General features: G+C 39.8%; 1 protein-coding gene across 2 annotated transcripts in view; it reads left to right on the top strand.

Annotated features, from left to right (window-relative positions):
* Cops2 (COP9 signalosome subunit 2) overlaps positions 1-19,185 on the top strand; it is a 32,580-nt gene that overhangs the window by 6,853 nt on the left and 6,542 nt on the right. Inside the window, exons 2-9 of one of the 2 annotated variants that reach the window (XM_036185836.1) lie at positions 4,363-4,476; positions 6,343-6,420; positions 10,949-11,074; positions 13,316-13,405; positions 13,520-13,597; positions 15,467-15,641; positions 16,287-16,465; positions 16,575-16,627. In XM_036185836.1, coding sequence (XP_036041729.1) covers positions 4,363-4,476; positions 6,343-6,420; positions 10,949-11,074; positions 13,316-13,405; positions 13,520-13,597; positions 15,467-15,641; positions 16,287-16,465; positions 16,575-16,627 — 893 coding nt within the window. Of the gene's footprint in view, positions 1-4,362; positions 4,477-6,342; positions 6,421-10,948; positions 11,075-13,294; positions 13,406-13,519; positions 13,598-15,466; positions 15,642-16,286; positions 16,466-16,574; positions 16,628-19,185 lie in introns of both variants that reach the window. The other variant, XM_036185835.1, reaches the window with a different exon arrangement.

Below are 19,185 nucleotides of genomic sequence, written 5' to 3'. Positions count from 1 at the left end.
AGCATTCCAGAGGCAAAAATCCATCTGTTCAAGGATACAGCCAAGCATGGTGACTCACGCCTTTAATCCCAGGGAGTGATGGCAGAAAGTAGAAAGGTATATAAGGCGTGAGGACCAGGAACTAGAAGCATTTGGCTGGTTAAGCTGTTAGGCTTTGAGCAGCACAGTTCAGCTGAGATTCATTTGGATGAGAACTCAGAGGCTTCCAGTCTAAGGAAACAGGATCAACTGAGGAACTGGTGAGGTGAGGTGGCTGTGTCCTGTTCTGATCTTCCAGCATTCACCCCAATAACTGGCTCCAGGTTTGAATTTATTAATAAGAACTTCTAAGATGCCTGCTACAGAGTTGGTTCTGCTAAGAAGAACTGGGAATGAAAGGAAAGCCTTGGTGAGTGCATTTAACCAGGAGCGTGAGGCTGGGAGCTGCAAAGGAAAAAGGGAAGGGGAGCAAGTGTGTAGATTCCTAACCAGAGGGATTTGCTGCTGCCAGTGGCTCCAACCTCTAGCCAAAGGCTGACACTGAAGCAGGAGGATTGCAAGCACAAGGCCAACTTTGCAACTGGATGAGACCTTTTCTCAAAAGCTGGGCGAAATCACTGGTGGTGGAGCACTTACCCAAATGCACAAGGCCTGAGTTCAGTCTCTCTCCAGTATGGCCAAGATAAAAGTATGATTTGTGTTAAAGCAACAACTCAATTTAAAGGACGTATTTGGTGAAAAGAGAGTAGACCCACACAGTATAGATGGGTCATCACAGATACTTTGGAGACGCTTGAGTTATTTCATCAGTAGCTGAAACTGTAAATGAGCCTTAAGATTTTTAAAGCCCCTTTATAATGCCCAAGCAACTTTTATCTTACATGTGTTGCTTAAACTTTTATTTAGGATAGTCACAAATTGACTGAAATTTTGGACTCTACTAAAAATATTTCATTGAAACTTCTACAAATTGTTATTCAGTTAGCAAAAACATTCAGTTTAGCATTAATGCATCTAATTCTCTTTTCTGGTTGTTACCTTGTGTTACTAAGTCATTAGTAATTATTATAGTTAACTTGGTTTTCCTTCACCACTACCCATGAGGTGTTCTTTTTGTAGTTACAGCTTGAATTCACTCCCATCTTCTGCTCTTAACCACATACTCTTCTTGGTCATTCTCCTGCTGGAGCTCAAGTATCCGTTGTCTTTTATCCAGCTCTCAGAATAGCCAGTCCACTCTGTTGTGACTAGGAAGGCACACTTGCAGTATGGCAGGAAAATAGAAAGAACTTGTTTTTAGCCGTGTCCTAATTTTCTCAGGGAAAGGTAACTAAAGCTGATCTCTTCAGCCTTTAGAGCATTTTCCGTTTCCTCGCTGCTGGAAAGTCCTGGATTTAACTCTGTCATGCATGGACTGTGCCTCTTGCCTGATTTTGTTTGTTTTTGTTTTTTATGTTTTGGACTAAAAAACCAAAAATAAATGAGCACTGAGTAAGAGTCCAAATTCTTACACTTTTTGTGATATGGCAATCAGAATTATTTTTCATTCATTTCCAGATTCAGGGCTGCATTTGGAAGATTTGGGATGCCAAAATGTAATTTTTTGGTACAGCAAGATGAGTTTTGAGTGTAGGACACACAGAGATCAGAGTATCTTTCCTTTTTTCCACAATTGATTGATACTTTCATCTATGACCATCAGTGCTGATATAACTGCATCACATAAATACATATAAAATGACATAAGTATGTTTGGGTTCATTTTAGAAATTACTGGGAATTCACCCTGATCCTAAGCCAAAATCCATTTAGTGAATTTTTTTAATGCAACAAATTAGTGAGTCAGACAGCAATTTTTAAAATCAGAAGTTCTAACAATACAACCCAAAGGTATGTTAATATGATGTCTGCAGAGGAATATCTATAGAGTAGTACTAAAAGTCTTTCTTCTCTGTAATTAAACTATTTGCTTCTGTAAGAGCAGAAGACTGTGTGTGAGGCATACACCACAGATCATAACAGGACTAGTCAAGTCTGAGCCAAGGTGTTTGAGACATTATTCATTGACATACCCAGTGCAAAGGGCCTGTTTTTATGTTCACAACCCAGGTTGCAGTGATGTCACACTGTGTAATCTGGCTAGTGCTGCCAGAAATGTTTGGTTTCTTATTAACTTTGCCATTATGTATTCAAATATCTTACTATTGTCAAAAATTTTGAGACACCCCCCTTCACCTTCAGGTCCCATCCATCTGTCTCCGTGTTGTGTGTCCCACCCCACCCCCTGGCTGCATTGAATTATAACTTTATACCACATTTTAAGAAGCTAGATCCTAGATATCCAGATGAGAAATGCAAAGGAAGGAATAGCGCGTGAAATTGGGAAGAAGTCTGAGCAGTTGTACGCAAAGGCCAACGTGGCACAGCAGTGTGAATGGGAGAAGCATTCCATAGGAGATGCTGGATGTGGGCAGGAGTCAGATTTTGACTGCTTTCAACTCATTTAGTGAGCAGTGGGAAGTCATTTTTATTAAATATACTAGATATAGACATTTGGTGTGGATTATTCTGACGTTAACATGAGGTTGGAACTTTAGGGTTAAGAAGGAGACCAGGAAAGCTGGTCCAGCTTGTTTGTGGAAGGTAAACTTTCTATGGTGGAGAAGTGTGTGGCTAAAGAGCAAGGAGGTGGTGCTCTGGGGGGTCCCTGTGTGTGCTTATTGGGTTGCCTCATGTGCCTGCACTGTGTTCCTTACTTCACCTGTGCTAGGAAATGGGCCCTTTCCCTTTCAAACCCAGCTTTGACTGTTACTGTTACAGCCCCTGTCACTGAGATACAGTTGTTATTCTCCAGTAGTTATTTTCTACCTTTATTAGTTTTGTTGTAAGTAATAGGAGTTAAGAAAATGAGAAGACAGTTTCACCTAGTCTGGTCTTGTCCTTCAAGGAAGTGTTGCAGTAGAGTTTCAAGCTTTAACCAAGCTGGATTTCCTAGGTCTTTAGTCTGTGAGAACAAGTGTCATTTGGGCTCTCATGCTGCAGAGAGTGTGCCTTACCAAGCCACTGAAAAAGCCATCTTGAAGGGTTTCTGAGCTTCCTAAATGTTGTGCTCAGTGAAACTCTTCTTGCCTCTGCCTTTATGATATTCCATGTGTATTTTTTGAAGAAATAAACTGTATTTGAATTTAAAACAACTCTAATATTCATGTCTTTGTTTTTATTCTCTTTCCCTCCAGTACCATTCTTTTGATATAAACTTATCCCTTTGTAATGACTTTTAGGTGAGGAGAAAATAATCTTTATTTTGTGGCCATCTAAAATAATACTTTTTGGGCCAGAAAGATGGGTCAGTAGGTTAGAGCACTTGCCACAGAGCCTGACAACTTGTGTTCAATCCTGGAGCTCCTGTGGAAGGAGAGACTCAGACAGGCTGTGCTCTGACCTGCACACATACCTGCAAGTCCATCTTGCCAGGCCAGAGAGCTTTGTAACATCCAAATAAGTAGGCTGAAATGGAGCTATAGAAGTCTGAAGGGTTTTCCCCATATAAATCCAGTACTTACTGAAAAACAATACAGCAGGAGTGAAAGTTGCTTAAAAGACAAGTGCTATAAGAAGCAATAGAAGCCAGGTGGTGGTGGCACACACCTTTAATGCCAGCACTCAGGAGGCAGAGGCAGGCGATCTCTGAGTTCAAGGCCAGCCTGTCTAGAGTGAGTTCAAAGACAGCCAGGGCTTCACAGAGAAACCTTGCCTCAAAAAAACAAAACGAACAAAAAAAGATCAAAGAAACAATATAAGCAAAGGTTAAATAGTTCTGAGATTTTAATGTATTGATGATGATTACAAAATACTCATTGATTTCACAGAACGAGAGTTGTTGGATTTTTTTTTTACTTGCTTAGTGTGTCTGTGTGTGTGCTGCATGTGTGTGATATATGCGCATGTGTGAGGGAACATGTGGAAATGAGAGGATGGTGTCAGGTTTCCACTTCTCACTGAACCTGAGCTAGACTGGTAGCCACAAGCCCCAGCAGTCATCCTGTCTGCCCACTTCACAGCTCCATGTGACGGAGGGCTACAGGCACTTGTACAGTTATCCTGGTTCTTTACCTCCGTGTTGAGGTTTAAACTCAGTCTCCATGCTTGCGTAGCAAACACTCTTGTCCTCCGTCCCCTCACAGCCTTTGGAAGTGCTAGTTTCAATCTGGAAAATAATTTACATCTTAACCATATGCTTTATTCCTTCTCCATTATTAAAATAGGACCAGTGTTCAAGGTCACTTTATACAAAAATATTTTTTTATCTTAGCATTCACTTTTTACAGTGTCTTTTTTGAGTTTCCTTTTCTTATTTGTTATCTCTCTCTTTCCAATACACAGGAATACTCCGAAGATAGTAACTCTGAGCCCAACGTGGATTTGGAAAATCAGTACTATAATTCCAAAGCATTGAAAGAAGATGACCCAAAAGCAGCACTAAGCAGCTTCCAAAAGGTGTCTGTATGCAACTGATTTTATGTCTTGAAGGTTTTTGTTTGTTTTTTCTTAGTGATACTTTATCAGTTACTTTTCTCATTGCTATGACCAAATATCTGACCAAAAACAAGGATGAACATATTTCCGTTCACTGTTTAGGATGTAGTAGTCCCTCATAGCAGGGAAGCCGTATTGGCCAGAGCAGTTACTGGGATTCTTCCATCTCAGTGGACCAGTGTGATGGTTTGAATAAGAGTGGCCCTTGTAAGCTCAGATGTGTGATGCTTGGTCCCCGATTGGTGGGACTCTTGGGTAGGATTAAATGTTGTGGCCTTGGAGGAGTTGTGTCACTTTGGGACTCCAAAAGTTCATGCCATGCCCAGTATCTCTCTTTTTCTGTCTCCCACTTGGGGATCAAGGTGAGTTTTCAGCTGTCCCTGCTGCCTGCTATTGGTGAAATTATTAAGGCCACTCGACATAGTCAAAAGGGAGGTTTATTTTGTGGGGTAGCTTACAAATGAAGGGATAGGTTTCAGGGTCTGGGAAAGGTGTGGCGCAGTCGGGCGGTGTTCACTGGAGAACTCTGCTTGGTCTACCTCCAGCGTCTAGGGTCCCAGAACCAAGAGAGACCTTTCCTCTGGATCCTGGGTCTTCAGTGTCCTCCCTCAGCCCCACCTTGTGGACGTGACCATTACCGAAGCCTCAATGGGGGTTGGAACTTGCAGGCCAAGGCTGGGATGGCTAGCCACTACATCCTGCCTTTGTTCCATGCTGTGGACTCTAACCCTCTGAAACTGTCCACCAGTTCAACACTCCTTTATTAGTTGCCTTGGCTGTGGTGTCTTATCACAGAAGCAGAAGGGTGACTGAGACAACCAAAAAGCAAGGAGAGAGTGGAGCCTGAAGTGGAGCTGAGTTATAGTGCCCCAGACAAGTTCCAGTGGTCCGCTTTCTCTGGCTAGGCTCTGCCCTCTGAGGGTTCCACAACCTCCCAAGACAGCACCATCCGTTAGGGACCAAGTGTCCAACACATGAAGCAGGCATTTTATTTCCAAATAATGTGCATTAGATCCAAAGTAATTTATTTCAGAAATGTGCGTTTGATATTTATGATAATTCTGTCAGAAGGATTGCACTGTGGATAATAGGCATGTATTTCAGAAAAGTTTCCTATTGTCTTTTCTAATTAAGCTGTTGGTGAAGCAGGGTCCTTGTCCTGAAAACCACACTAGAGAAACAATCTCGTGGTCAGCAATATTATTACTATAAGCTTGTTGCTTCTGGGAACAGATCGTATTGATTTCTTGGCTTCTGAACAGTGGTGGTTCTTACTAAAGATGATTCAGGTAGGGGAGTCCTTTCTGGGCCTGCGTAATCAAGTAAGTCCTTTTATATGACAGAGCTTTAGAGTCAGCTCACTTACCCAAGAATCCTAAGAAGTCTCTTATTGGTGAAATTTTTAAGGCCACTCCACGTAGTTAAAAGGGAGGTTTATTTTGTGGGGTAACTTACAAATGAAGGGATAGGTTTTAGGGTCTGGCAAAGGTATGGCGCAGTCCGGCTGTGTTCTCTGGAGAACTCTGCTCAGTCTACCTCCAGCGTCCAGGGTCCCAGAACCAAGAGAGACCTCTCCTCTGGATCCTGGGTCTTCCGCTTCCTCCTCCGCCCCGCCTCAGTGGGGGTTGGAACTTCCAGGCCAAGGCTGGAATGGCTACCCACTACAGTCTCTCTTTTAATCCTTTTTAAAAATTACATTGACAACTAGTGAAATTTGGGAGAAAATATTTGTCATGAATAGCTTATAAAAATTAATTCAAGATTTAGACATTGGTTGTCCAAAAATATTGCACTAATATTAAGACTAAAAATGTCTCCCCATTTTAGGTTTTGGAGCTCGAAGGTGAGAAGGGAGAATGGGGGTTCAAAGCACTGAAACAGATGATCAAGATTAACTTCAAGTTGGTAAGATTTGTTCTTAGAGAAATTAAACTCACCATGAGTAATTGCATACAAGCCTCCTGCAGCATACCCCATATGTCTCCTCCTCTAATGTCATTATATTGACATATATGTCCATGAGTGGACTGCAAAATTATGACTACAGCAGTACTGATCTGTTCTTTTTAAAATTCTAATTAAAATAGTTAGGTCATTTCTTCCCCTTTCTTCCCTCCAACCCCTCCTGTATCCTCTCCTTTAGTTTAATTCAATAGAAGATGAAAATTGTTTTCTGTATGGCACATTTATCCTTTGGATGTGCATTGTGTGTATTATTGTATATTTACAGGAGCATTATTTGTAGGTTTTTGAAAAACTTGCGTTGGAGGTTTATTTTGGAGTTTAACAATTCCATCTATTACCAAGAACTCTTCTCCACTGACTGGAGCCAAGTATTTTAGCATTTAGACCTCTGTTGTGTCTTCCCACCAACAATCAATCGACAAATCAAGAAGGCCTAAGTCCCTTCAGAAGATGCTAGTATACTCTGCTGCTCAGGTCCATGTGACATCTCTCACCTGCATCGTTGCAGTGGCTTGTTAGCTGGTCTTGCATCCATCCTTGCTCTGCTACAGCTATTCTCACAGATAGCAGAGCATCCTTTTAATATGTAACTCAGATGATGCCGTCCTTTCCTTCAGGTCTTCTGTGGTCCTCGTTGCCCCTCAATAAAATCCAAAGTCTTCATGTGGCCCTCAGAGACAGACCTCTTTGATGTTGCCTCTGCTTTAGATGCACTTCTCTCAGCCATATTGCTCTGTTCAAATGCTATTTGCCCACTAGAGGGCCTCTTCTGCTGTCTCTGCTGTGACTTGCTTGTGTTGTTTTACCTTGAACAGAGCTGGGAGAGATAAGAAAGGGTTAGCTGTATCAAGGGTTGCCTCTTCTCTGTATCCTTCCCCACAAGTGAGCCATAAGCTCTGGGAGAGCAGGGCTGTAGTTTCACCTGTAGTTGGCATTTAGTAGGTACTCACATACTCTGGTAAGTGATTCATTGAAAAGCTGGATCTGCCTTGATACATTTTCATAGAATGCTAATCGTCAGTTTTCTTAAACTAAAACAAAAGTGAAGAGTGCAGGGTAGAAGTGGAGGAAAGGGGGTGGAAGATCACTTTTCCAGTAAAGACTTTCCTCAAAAGTATAAGGAGACCTGAGTTCAGTCCCTAAAACCCACATAAAATCTGAGCACACACTTGTAATCCTAGTGCTGGGAGGTAAAGACAGTAGGGTTCCTGGGCTTGGTGGCTAGCCAGTCTAGCCAAACTGGTGAGTTCCAGGTCCTTGAGAGACCCTTTGCAGACACACAAATGCACATAATAAGTGCACACATACACTAATAATAATAATAATAATAATAATAATAATAATAATAATAATAAAGAGAACTAATTGCAGATAGGAATTTTACATCACCAGGGATCGAGGAACTGTTTTTTCTTCTCTTTCGGCTTTATTTTAAAAGCTTTTCTATCTACCCCTGGTTGCCCTTGAACTCACTATGTTGGCCAGGCTAACTTTGAACTTGCCTATGCCTTGAGGATGCTGGGATTACAGATATGTGTCTCCATACTGCCTTTGGTAGAATGTGTGGAGAAAGTGCAGTGAGGGTGCATGTAAACAGAGGTAAGCTCTTAGCAGGTCCAGGAACGGCTAATGGAAAGGTCCCTGCAAATCAGTCACCACTTTGGTTTTTCTGGTGTCCATATTTCCGAATGCCTCCTTCCTCTCCTGGTCATTTCTCTATCCCATCTCTGGTTAGCACTTTGGTTCCATGCCATCAGGCCTGGCTTATTCCGCTCTTCCTGTAGCCTCTTTCAGATATACTCTGACCATGGTATCATCTCCCATACTTAATAAGAGTGGCTCCTTGAGCCTAGCATGCAGACACTATCAGTAAAATGTTTGAGCTCAAGCCTTTGACCCCAAATATCAGAACCATTCAAAACATGTACACTGTTAATATTTTATATATTTAATTTAAATCTAGCTTACAAAGGAAAATCATGTGTGTTGTATTTACTCTTTCTGGTTCTACTTCTCAAAGTGTGTTTTTGCACAAAGCCCCTGTGATTTGTTTCTTTTTATGATGATATTACACCAATGTTTCTATATTTAAATTAATAATCTAGAGAAATAGGGAAGAAGCAGCGGATGAATTAGCAAAACAAAAAAAACCCAGTAACATTAAATGCTAAATGTTAACTTTGAAGGTGCTGTGATTTGCAAGAAAACATGATTCTCTTAAAACTTGCTATCTTCGCATGTAACAATGGCTTTGGTGTTAGTTCATTTAAACTGTGGACTGCCCTCAAGACTTGGTTTTTCTGTTTTACCTTGAACAGAGCTGGGAGAGATAAGAAAGGGTTAGCTGTATCATGGTACTGTCTTCCTGGTTTACTATTTGCTTCTGTCACAGTATCTGTAAGTAGACTACAACAGTAGTCACTGGTGTCTGCACTCAGTTTCTAGTCGGATCCACAGTAGAATCTGTGTAGCTGTGCGGTGTTGGGCAGTACAGTTAGGAGGTTCTGTTTCACTTGCTCTGTGTGCAACCAGTTTACTTAATCTCTTACTCTTTAATTACAATTAACATAATTTTTAAGGTCCCTACCTGTATTTGTTCACATATATATTTATTTAGTTTTCTCTATTTTTCTTTTTTTTTTTTTTTTGAGACAGTCTGTCCTGAAACTTGCTCTGTAGACCACTCTGGTCTTGAACTCACAAAGATCCACTTGCCTCTTCTCCTTAGTGCTGGGATTAAAAGCATGCACTACTATGTCCATCTAACATAACTTTTTAAAATGAGTGTCTTAGAGCGATCAGTATGGGCAGGTAAAAAAAGGTGCTTGCCACCAAGACTGAGGGCCTGAGTTCAATCCCTGGGACCCATATGATGGAAAGAGAGAACCAACTCTCACAAGCTGTACTCTGGCCTCCACATCATGCCATGGTGCAATTTTATTTTACACACCCTCACAAATAATGGGGGTGGGGTGGGCAGGAATGAGTTTATTAGTGATTTTCTCTTTGCTGTGATGTTACCCTGACAAAAGCATCTTCAGGAAGAAGGGAAGTATTTTGACTTACAGTTGAGAGAGATACAGTGTAGCATATCAAGAAAGGTGTGACAGCCGGCAGGAATGGCATGGTGGCGGTACAAGAGGCTGGTCATGTACGTATGCACTCAGGAAACAGTGTCAACAGGAATTAGGGCTGGGCTATAATCTTAGGGCTGTCACCCAAGGACTTGCATCCTCTTCCTGAAACTCCCGCAACCTTCTCTAACAGTCCACCATCCAGGTATTCAAACACAAGCCTACAGGGGCATTTCACATTCAGATTGCAACAGTGAGCTTACAGTTAAATAGGATGAGAAATAATTCCTAAGTACCTTTGTCTAAAATACTGTTTTAGTACTAAAATGTAATATCAAAGTTGAGACCATCATATTTCATTATCTTTCTCTTTCTAAAAGATGCATTCTTTAACTTCAGGTTTAGTAGGTTGCTTATAGGATAGTCCTTGTTAGTTATGTCCTCATGAAACTTTTGTAGTTAGAAAAAACAGATGCCTATAGCTAACTATCATTCCTTTATTCCTTACCCTAATAACCAGAAGAAAGTATTTATACCTGCCAGTGCACCATTTCCTTGAAAGAAACAAATCAACGAAAGAGGTTAGTAGCAATAAGAGATTGTAGAGACTAGACCAGATTATACAGTTAGACTCCAGCATTGACTTACATGACACACTCCCCAAATAGAATCTAACAGCTGAGCATTTCAATAGTATCCCTTTGTTTCTCCAAATCTTTCCTGTGTCCTGGAATAACCCAAAACAGTTTATAAACAGCCATACAACATACTGTCCAATGGCAACATTAACTGTGTCTACTATGAGTAGGGCCCTTTCTTTTAATTGAAAGTAGATTTTTATATATATATATATATATATATAATATATATATATTATACACACACACACTATATTCTGAGTCCAGTTTCCATTCCCCCAACTCCTCACAGATCCTCCCCACTGCTACCCCACCCCACACCAGGATAATTTTCTTATATTAGATGAGTCCTGAAACTTGAAGGAGGTTCTTTGACCTTATGGAAAGCCAGCCAGTTCAAGGGAGAAATGAAACATATTGCTCTTGTTAGAAAGTTAAGGTGAATCTTTATTTAGGGAAGAAGTAGTTGATATCTGCATAGTTATTTAGTTGGTATCTTAATTGTTTTTTAATCAGTTGTTTTGTGCAGTGAAGAATAATATTTGAAACTTGGAAAATATACAAGTTCCACCTGTTTCGTAGGCTGAGTTCTGACATTAATTTTCCCATCTTGTGTGTAAGGTAACATAACATGTCTTTAGTGTTCTCTCTCCTTTGTGAGAGCATATCATGAATTATGCGAGGTCAGTTCAGTGGGCAGTGGTTTGTGCTGGGTCCTAGTCCTGTCTCCAATCATGCATTTTTCTTTCCTCACAGACAAACTTTCCCGAAATGATGAACAGATATAAGCAACTCTTGACCTATATTCGGAGTGCAGTTACCAGGAACTATTCTGAAAAGTCCATTAATTCTATCCTTGATTATATCTCCACTTCTAAACAGGTTAGACTTGAGTTTTTCCTCTTGAGTTTTCAATGTGTTATTTAAAGTAACGGTTCTGTGGGTTTGGGGTGCTGCCGCTGCTGCGATGGTTCCTTTTCCTTTTGAGACGGTCTCATATAGTCCAAGCTGGCCTCCTAACTAGCTGTGTGGTCAAGGGTGTCCTTAGGCACCTAGACTTGCCCTCTTTGCCTCCCAAGTGCTGACAGGCATATGCCACCCTGGCCGCCATGACTTTTTTTTTTTTTTAAAAGAAAAGGCCTAGTTAATAATTATTAGTGTTCCCCCTAAAGTAATATGTTCTGTTTTCTTGTTTCTGGTACTAATTAATATTTAAAGGTAATAAATCCAGCCTAATCTCTTTTTAGTAGTATCTTTAGATCCTTAACTATTACCATAAATAACTTGGGCAGATCTGTATTCAGTTCAGATTCCATTTGCCTATCATAGCTGTTTTTGCTGAAATTGTATCTACATCTGAACTTAGGCATTGAGCATGCTAAGCAAGCATTTGTTCCCATTGAAGCTGCACCCCCAGTCTACATTTCAGCCATTGGGAGTGTTAAATACTGAACATCAGGCACAAGTTACAACATTAGATTAAAGTCCTTGAGAAGTATTATCCTGTGACAATCTCTATGGGTGCTCTATAATCAAGGGTGCATGGTGAAAGCTGATAAGGGGAGGTGGGCAAGGGAGACTATAGAATGGGGTGGTTAACAAAGGCAATGATGGTTTTATGTATTTCATTCCTTTTTTTTTCCCTGTGATTGTTTTTACTTGAATTTTTTTAAAGCTTTCTTACCCTCTGGTATTTGAACACAAGATATTCTCTATATCATTTGGTATCTTTTTGTACTCCTGACCAGAGTTCTTAGAATCAGCCTCATCACTCCCCCTGAAACACACATACACCTTTTTTTTTTTTTTTTTTTAACCAGGTGTTATTTTCCACATCTATTCTGAAAATAGGCAGAATAAGGCTATTCTGACAATAGCCTTGTCACTTAATGAGGATAGTTCTAGAGTAAGTTAAATATGGCAATTTGCTGTATGAGACTAGCCTGGCTGGTGGCACATGCCTGTAATTCCAGGACTTTACAGGTGGGGCAGTAGGAATAAGAAAGAGTTCAAGGTAAGTGGGAGAATATTTTTTAGTGCTTACAAACAAGAATCATAAAAACATTTTTGGTACTGTGTTTATAAATATGCCAAATGTCAGAGGAATAGAATTGAATAAACTTGGAGGTTGTATTCTTCTGTATGCTGTTACCTGAAAGCTTTTTGCCTTTTGAAAGGCTGAGGAGCTATTATGTGGGTGGCATTCTAACTTACTCTATGCCGTCAGTAATCCTGAGAACATCAGGCTCCCCTGCTTTCCTGGTTCTCTGTCCTCTCTGGTACATAGCGATTTAGGGATCCAGTTACCAGGATCAAAGCTGTGAATAGAAGAGGGTTAGCAGAGGAGCTTAAGATGGTTTGAAACAATGCTTTTTATGGGGGTAAAGGCACACAGATTAGTGAATTGGTAGTGATTAAACTACCACATAAAATTAACTAGGCTTTTCCTCCATCCAGCTCCAAGGTTAACCTGTGACTTGAGAACTATGCAGCCCAGTTAATTGTCTAATCACATTTTGAGAGAAAAATGGGACTATTCTAAAATATACTCGAGGTGTGGCAGCTCACACCTGTAATCCCAGCATGAGGAAGATAAGGTTAACTCCATCACCGAAAGCCTGGTCTATAGAGCAAGACCTTGTCTCGAAACAGAAGAACAAAATCATGTGGATAGGAGGAGTGCTGTGTGTTCTCTCTCCCTCTCCTCCTCCCCCTGCCCCTCTGTCTCAGTTTGCCATAGTGTTTCCTCTATAGAAGATATAAAGGCTGAATAAATAAAATGTGTGTATGCTTAGTAAAAGTACAGCGAATCATTCTGTTGGTAGAAAGTGAGTGATTAGATTGGGAAGGACAGACCTGATTATTAGGGCATTAGAACTTATTGCCATGTAGTTACATGAGAAAATATATGTCTTGGATTTATAAAACAAGCAAAAATACCCACACAGTTATAAACATGGTCTCTCTTACGTTTTGGATTATAGAAGACGTTTGGTAAGAAACAAGTAGTGTATCTTACATGTATTAAAGTTCAAAGATGCACTTTTAGTTTGTTCAAATTAACTTTATTAACAGGTACAAATTTGCTGTTTACAATTATAGAATTCTGATTTTTTATGTCAGATGGATTTACTGCAGGAATTTTATGAGACAACACTGGAAGCTTTGAAAGATGCTAAGAATGATAGACTGTGGTTTAAGACAAACACAAAGGTAACCTCTGCTTTTGTTCCTCCTTTTGAAGAGTGGGCGGGTGCCTTGAGTGAAGTGCCCTAAGTAGACATACCTCCCGCTAAAAGCATTTGGTCTTAATAATCTTTTTTACAGCTTGGAAAATTATATTTAGAACGAGAAGAATATGGAAAGCTTCAAAAAATTTTACGCCAATTACATCAGTCTTGTCAGGTAACATTTCCTTTTTTTGCTTAATATTTCATTATGATAAATACATGAAATAATAGTATTCAATTAATTTAGAAATGTTTGTGTTCAAGCATCCATCCCAAAAATTAAATTTAAAGATATAAGTTTTTAAAAGATCCTGAGTTCAAGGCCAGCCTGGGCTATATAAGCAGTCTTTGCTTGGGGGTGATGGTGACTTTTTCTGATTTCTGTATTTGTCTAAATCAGTGGTTCTCAGCCTTCCCAATTCCTCATGTTGTGGTGACCCCAACCATAAAATTACTTTCGTTGCTACTTCCTAACTGTAATTTTGTTACTGTTATGAATTACGATGTGAATATCTGATATGTAGACTATCTAATATGTGACCCCTGTAAAGGGGCCATTCAACTCTACCCTAATGGTCAAGACCCACAGGTTGAGACCGCTGATACAAATGGCTTGTTTCAGTTCTTACCCTTCATAGAATGAGGTATAGTTCTCAGTGAGCAAATAAGCCCCTTCTAATATGTAGTAAATTTGTACTGTGTAGTAATGCGTAATACATAATAAGGTTTGTATTTACTTATTTGCTCTAAGAATATGGGGGAGGAGTTTTTTATAAGTATAAGTAACAGAGACATTTTATATTCTGATATATGACATAAAAGTCATTTGTAGCATTACTCTCAGATAAAGTTTGGAGTGATGGTCTATATGTCTGCAATCCAATATAGCACAGGTATTATGTATTCTAATGTGTCTAATGTGAGAGAAATTATGTTGAGACAGATGTTTGGTAATCTGGTTATGATTTATTAATGGATAACTAAACTGCATTTTAAGTTCAAAGACTCAAACAATAAATTTGGTTTAGTTTGTGTGTTTTTTTAGTAATATTTATAGCTCTATTTTACTATAGGCCATATACTATCTAAGGCTCACGTTTGGAGAGCATCTTTCAGGGTCATCATGTGATTTCCTTGACATACTGAAGAAAGATTGAGATGAGAAAGTTCAGCATATTTTTATTTCCCTAGATGCACCGGGGAAGTTCGTCTTGATTGAATATATGAATTTAAAGCAATTGTGAAGATTTAAGGAAGACCATTAGTATACCTCCTAGCTAAAAATATAAAGCTACATTGATTTTTTTTTTAATTACATTTAAGTGGGTACAGGGTATACAAGCATGTATATGGCACAGAGTACATGTTAAGGTCAGAGGAAATCTTGTGGGAATTGCTTCTCTCCTTGACCATGTGAAGGATGGATGACTTGATGGCAAGGGCTTTTCAACATCAGATTTTAATGCATGGGTCTCGGGAGATGGTTCAGTAAGTAAGAATGCTTTTGTTAAGGAGGCACAGAGGCACAAATTTAGATCCATAGCACGCATTGATAAAGGTCAGTGTGGCCATGCATGCCTGTAACCCCAATGCTGGGAACAGGGGCAAAGGATGATTGCTGGGACTTTCTGACCACCAGCCTAACTGACCACCAACAGTGGGCTTCAAGTTCAGTGAGAGACCCTGTCTCAAGAGACAAGGCAGGAAATGATAACACCCGGTGTTCTTCTCTGACATACACACAGGAATGCACAACCGTGCACATATGGTACACACACAAAGTTTTTCTTAAGTGAACAAATGAATGTCCTTTTCTTTAAATATTTTATACACACAAAAACTTGTGTGCCCTTTTCCCTATCCAGTAACAATATAGTAAAGGCATATGGAGGTTCCTTTGGTCACTATACTACAATTAGCCACGATGCAGTAAAATCTAATGCATTTTCACACAGAGAGGATATAAGGTTCCCAGATTAATGCTAATGAAAATTACTCTGTTGTCTTTGCATTCTGTCCTGCCTAAAAATACTTGTTTTCCTAGACTGATGATGGAGAAGATGACCTAAAAAAAGGTACCCAGTTATTAGAAATCTATGCTTTGGAGATTCAAATGTACACAGCACAGAAGAACAACAAAAAGCTTAAAGCACTGTATGAGCAATCACTTCATATCAAGTCTGCCATCCCTCACCCACTGATCATGGGTGTCATCAGAGGCAAGTCTGGGTTAGAGAGAAGTAGAAGGGAAGATACCAGGAGTCACTGCGTAGGTTATTTCTGTTTTACTGACCACAAATGGTGAAGTATGAAAGTAATAACATGATGTGTTAGAAATTCACATGGGTCCTTGTCTTGGCAAGGTCTTAATAGTAAAGATACTTTTAGAGAAGTCACCTTACCAGTGTAACACTCGTGACTTGTAATGACATGAAAGATTACTCCTTATTCAGTAGAAGTGGTAAAGGTTTGCAGTGACAGCTGGTATGCAGTAAACTTGCTTTATAGGAGAAAGGTATAAACCCTGGGTGCAGGATATACAGTTAAACCTGGGACTACCCTGGGTTGTAGCCATGCAGGATGTACAGTTAAATCCTGTGACTACCCAGGGCTGCTTGGGGGTACCATGCAGGGCGTACAGTTAAACCCGGGGCTGCTTGGGGGTACCATGCAGGACATACAGTTAACCCGGGCCTGCTTGGGGGAACCATGCAGGACGTACAGTTAAACCTGGGGCTGCTTGGGGGTACCATGCAGGATGTACAGTTAAAAGCCAATGCAGTCACCTTCATTTGATCTTCATAAACTAATCTTGTTCTTGCCAAGCTGAAAGTGTTCTTCTTTCTCCCGTGTGTTCTTTATAGAGTGTGGTGGTAAAATGCACTTGAGAGAAGGTGAATTTGAAAAGGCACATACTGATTTTTTTGAAGCTTTCAAGAATTATGATGAATCAGGAAGCCCAAGACGAACCACTTGTTTAAAATATTTGGTCTTAGCAAATATGCTAATGAAATCAGGAATAAATCCATTTGACTCGCAAGAGGTACGTCTGCTTTTTCAGTTCTCTTACTAGTTGATTACCTTGTGGGAAATAAGAGGTACTCTCTCAGTATGCATACATAATTTGTTTTTGTTTTATTTTTCTTTGTTAGGCCAAGCCGTATAAAAATGATCCAGAAATTCTAGCAATGACAAATTTAGTAAGGTAAGATTTATGTTTTCCTAAGCAACCTTTTTTAAAGCAGCTCTCAGGGAGGGACAGACAACAGCAGAGAGTAGTTGGCAGTCAGCTTCTGGTTTTTGTCTGTTTGTGTAGAAGACCCAAAAGTTCATGTCATCTTTATCTTTTGAAGCCATTGTGCTGTTTCTCTTAGTCACGAACTATGTATAAGTCTCATTTGGTTTGTTTTTCCTTGTTTCCAGTTGGGAGAGTGAACCCAGTTGCCTTGGCCCCTTTTGAGCCTGTACCACCAGGCATACCTTGGTGGGTTGTTTTTTTTTTTTTTTTTCCAGACAGGGTTTCTCTGTAGCTTTGGAGCCTGTCCTGGAACTCACTTTACAGACCAGGCTGGCCTCAAACTCACAGAGATCCACCTGCCTCTGCCTCCCAAGTGCTGGGATTACAGGCGTGCACCACCACCACCCCCTGGCTTGGTTTTCTTTTTTATTTGTGTTTTTTTTTTTTAATTAATTTATTTATTTACATTTTGTTTGTTCTCTTATTAACCATGTGTTTGTGTGTGTGGCATATCTGACAGTTTTAACTAGTTGGAAATACCTCAAAACTTGGTTTCTCAATATTAATACCTCTGCCTAGCTCCAGTCTAAAGTCAGTTGTGAGTTAGTCCATGATAAATAAAAAAATTTTCAGTAATAAGGCATAAAAACATACTTTCCCAGCAAGATAAAAATGACATTAAAAAAAAACAACCACAACTTTAGGGCAAAGCATAGTGCTGCACACCTTTAGTCCCAGCACTTAGGGGGCAAAGGTGGGAGTTTGAGGATAGGCTCGTCTGCATAGTGAGTTCCAAGCCAGCTGGGAATACATAGTGAGACCTTGCCTCAAAACAGAAAAAGAAACCTTAATTTTAGTCGTAAGTGAAAATAAGTCTTTGGGAGAAGTTTTGCTATAAATACCTTACATTGCTATATTAATCGATGTATTCTTCTATTGCTCGCATTTTAAATTTCTTTAAATATTTGTTGAATCAAGTTTGTTCGGCTGTGAAAGGACACTTTTCTAATCTTTTTTCAAGTGGTTTAATTTGTATACATTTGTTACATTATCTTGAGCTTATTTGACTACAAATTAACATTTGAAATACCTTTAAAATATGTTTAACGTTAAGAATACTTTTTTTTTTGTTTAGTTTTTTGGTTTTTCAAGACAGGGTTTCTTTCAGTGGCCCTGGCTGTCCTAGAACTTGCTCTGTAGACCAAGCTGGCCTTGAACTCCTGCCACATGAGTGTAGCTGGAATTATCTCCAGTCCTGCCGGGGCCTGCAGCCACTCAGACCCAATAAATGTGGTGATATTGTGTTCCACATATATTGAGCACCCTAATAAACTTATTTTGAGTCAGAGAACAGAACAGCCACTAGATATAGAGAGCAGAAAACGGTGGCACACACGCCTTTAATCCTAGCATTCCAGAGGCAGAGATCCATCTAGATCTCAGTGAGTTCAAAGCCACACTGGAAACAGCCAGCCATGCTGACCCACACCTTTAATCCCAGGAATTAATGGCAGGAAGCAGAAAGGTATATAAGGTATGAGGACCAGGAACTAGATAGAGCTTGGTTAAGCTTTTAGGCTTTTGGCAGCAGTTCAGCTGAGATTCATTCGGGTGAGGACTTAGGGGTTTCCAGTTTGAGGATACAGGATCAGCTGAGGAGTTGGTGAGGTGAGGTTAGCTGTGGCTTGTTCTGTCTCTCTGATCTTCCAGTACTTACCCCAATACCTGGCCCTGAGTTTGTTTTTATTAAGACATTTTAAGATTTGTCTTACACATGAGTGCTGGGATTAAAGGCATGCACCACCACCACCTGTCAAGAATACTTTTAAAATATTTTGTTTATAGCATTGGATTGCTAAAAATCAATTAAAATTAAGGAAATAATGAAAGTTCTGATTAGAAACTAATGTTACATAAATCAGTTAAGTACAATAAAATACATTAAAGAATTGCTTTATCATACTTTTACAGAGTAATAATTATGCTGTATTTATTATGTCTCATTACCCCATTTAAGCATCTATAGTGGAACTCAAAAAGTTATTATAATGATACACTTTTACTCAAGCAAGTAAATAAAAATAAAATCTACTTAATGGGAAAGCCTCTTATAATTAAAATATAGATGTATGTCAGATAAAATATGCGTGCAATGTTTTCACTACTTGAAAATGCCTCCTGTTGTGCATTACAATGTTTTGGGGTAGGTAAGAAAGTAATACTTCCTAATTTTATCTTCCTAGTCAGTTGCCAGCAGACTAGAGGAAAATATTTGCTGTTGAAGTACTTGAATCACCTGCCCCTAACATGAAGTTACATTGCGACCCAACAGATGGAAGCACACAGAGGGCGTGCAGGATGGTTGATGCTGTGTCTTACATAGAGAGCACACAGTGGTGCCATATCCAGGAGGTTGGCCTCTTCCTTCTCAGCACCTTGAGCAATCCCATAGTGCCTTACACAGCTGTTTCAAGAGTAGGTGCCGGATCCCGAAGGAGCGTTGTAGACATCAGTCAGCCTTTGGC

Source organism: Onychomys torridus, chromosome 4, assembly GCF_903995425.1.
Source record: "Onychomys torridus chromosome 4, mOncTor1.1, whole genome shotgun sequence".
NCBI classification, from domain to species: Eukaryota; Metazoa; Chordata; class Mammalia; order Rodentia; family Cricetidae; genus Onychomys; species Onychomys torridus.
The sequence above is the reverse complement of the archived record's forward strand: the minus strand, read 5'-3'. Positions and strand labels throughout refer to the sequence as shown.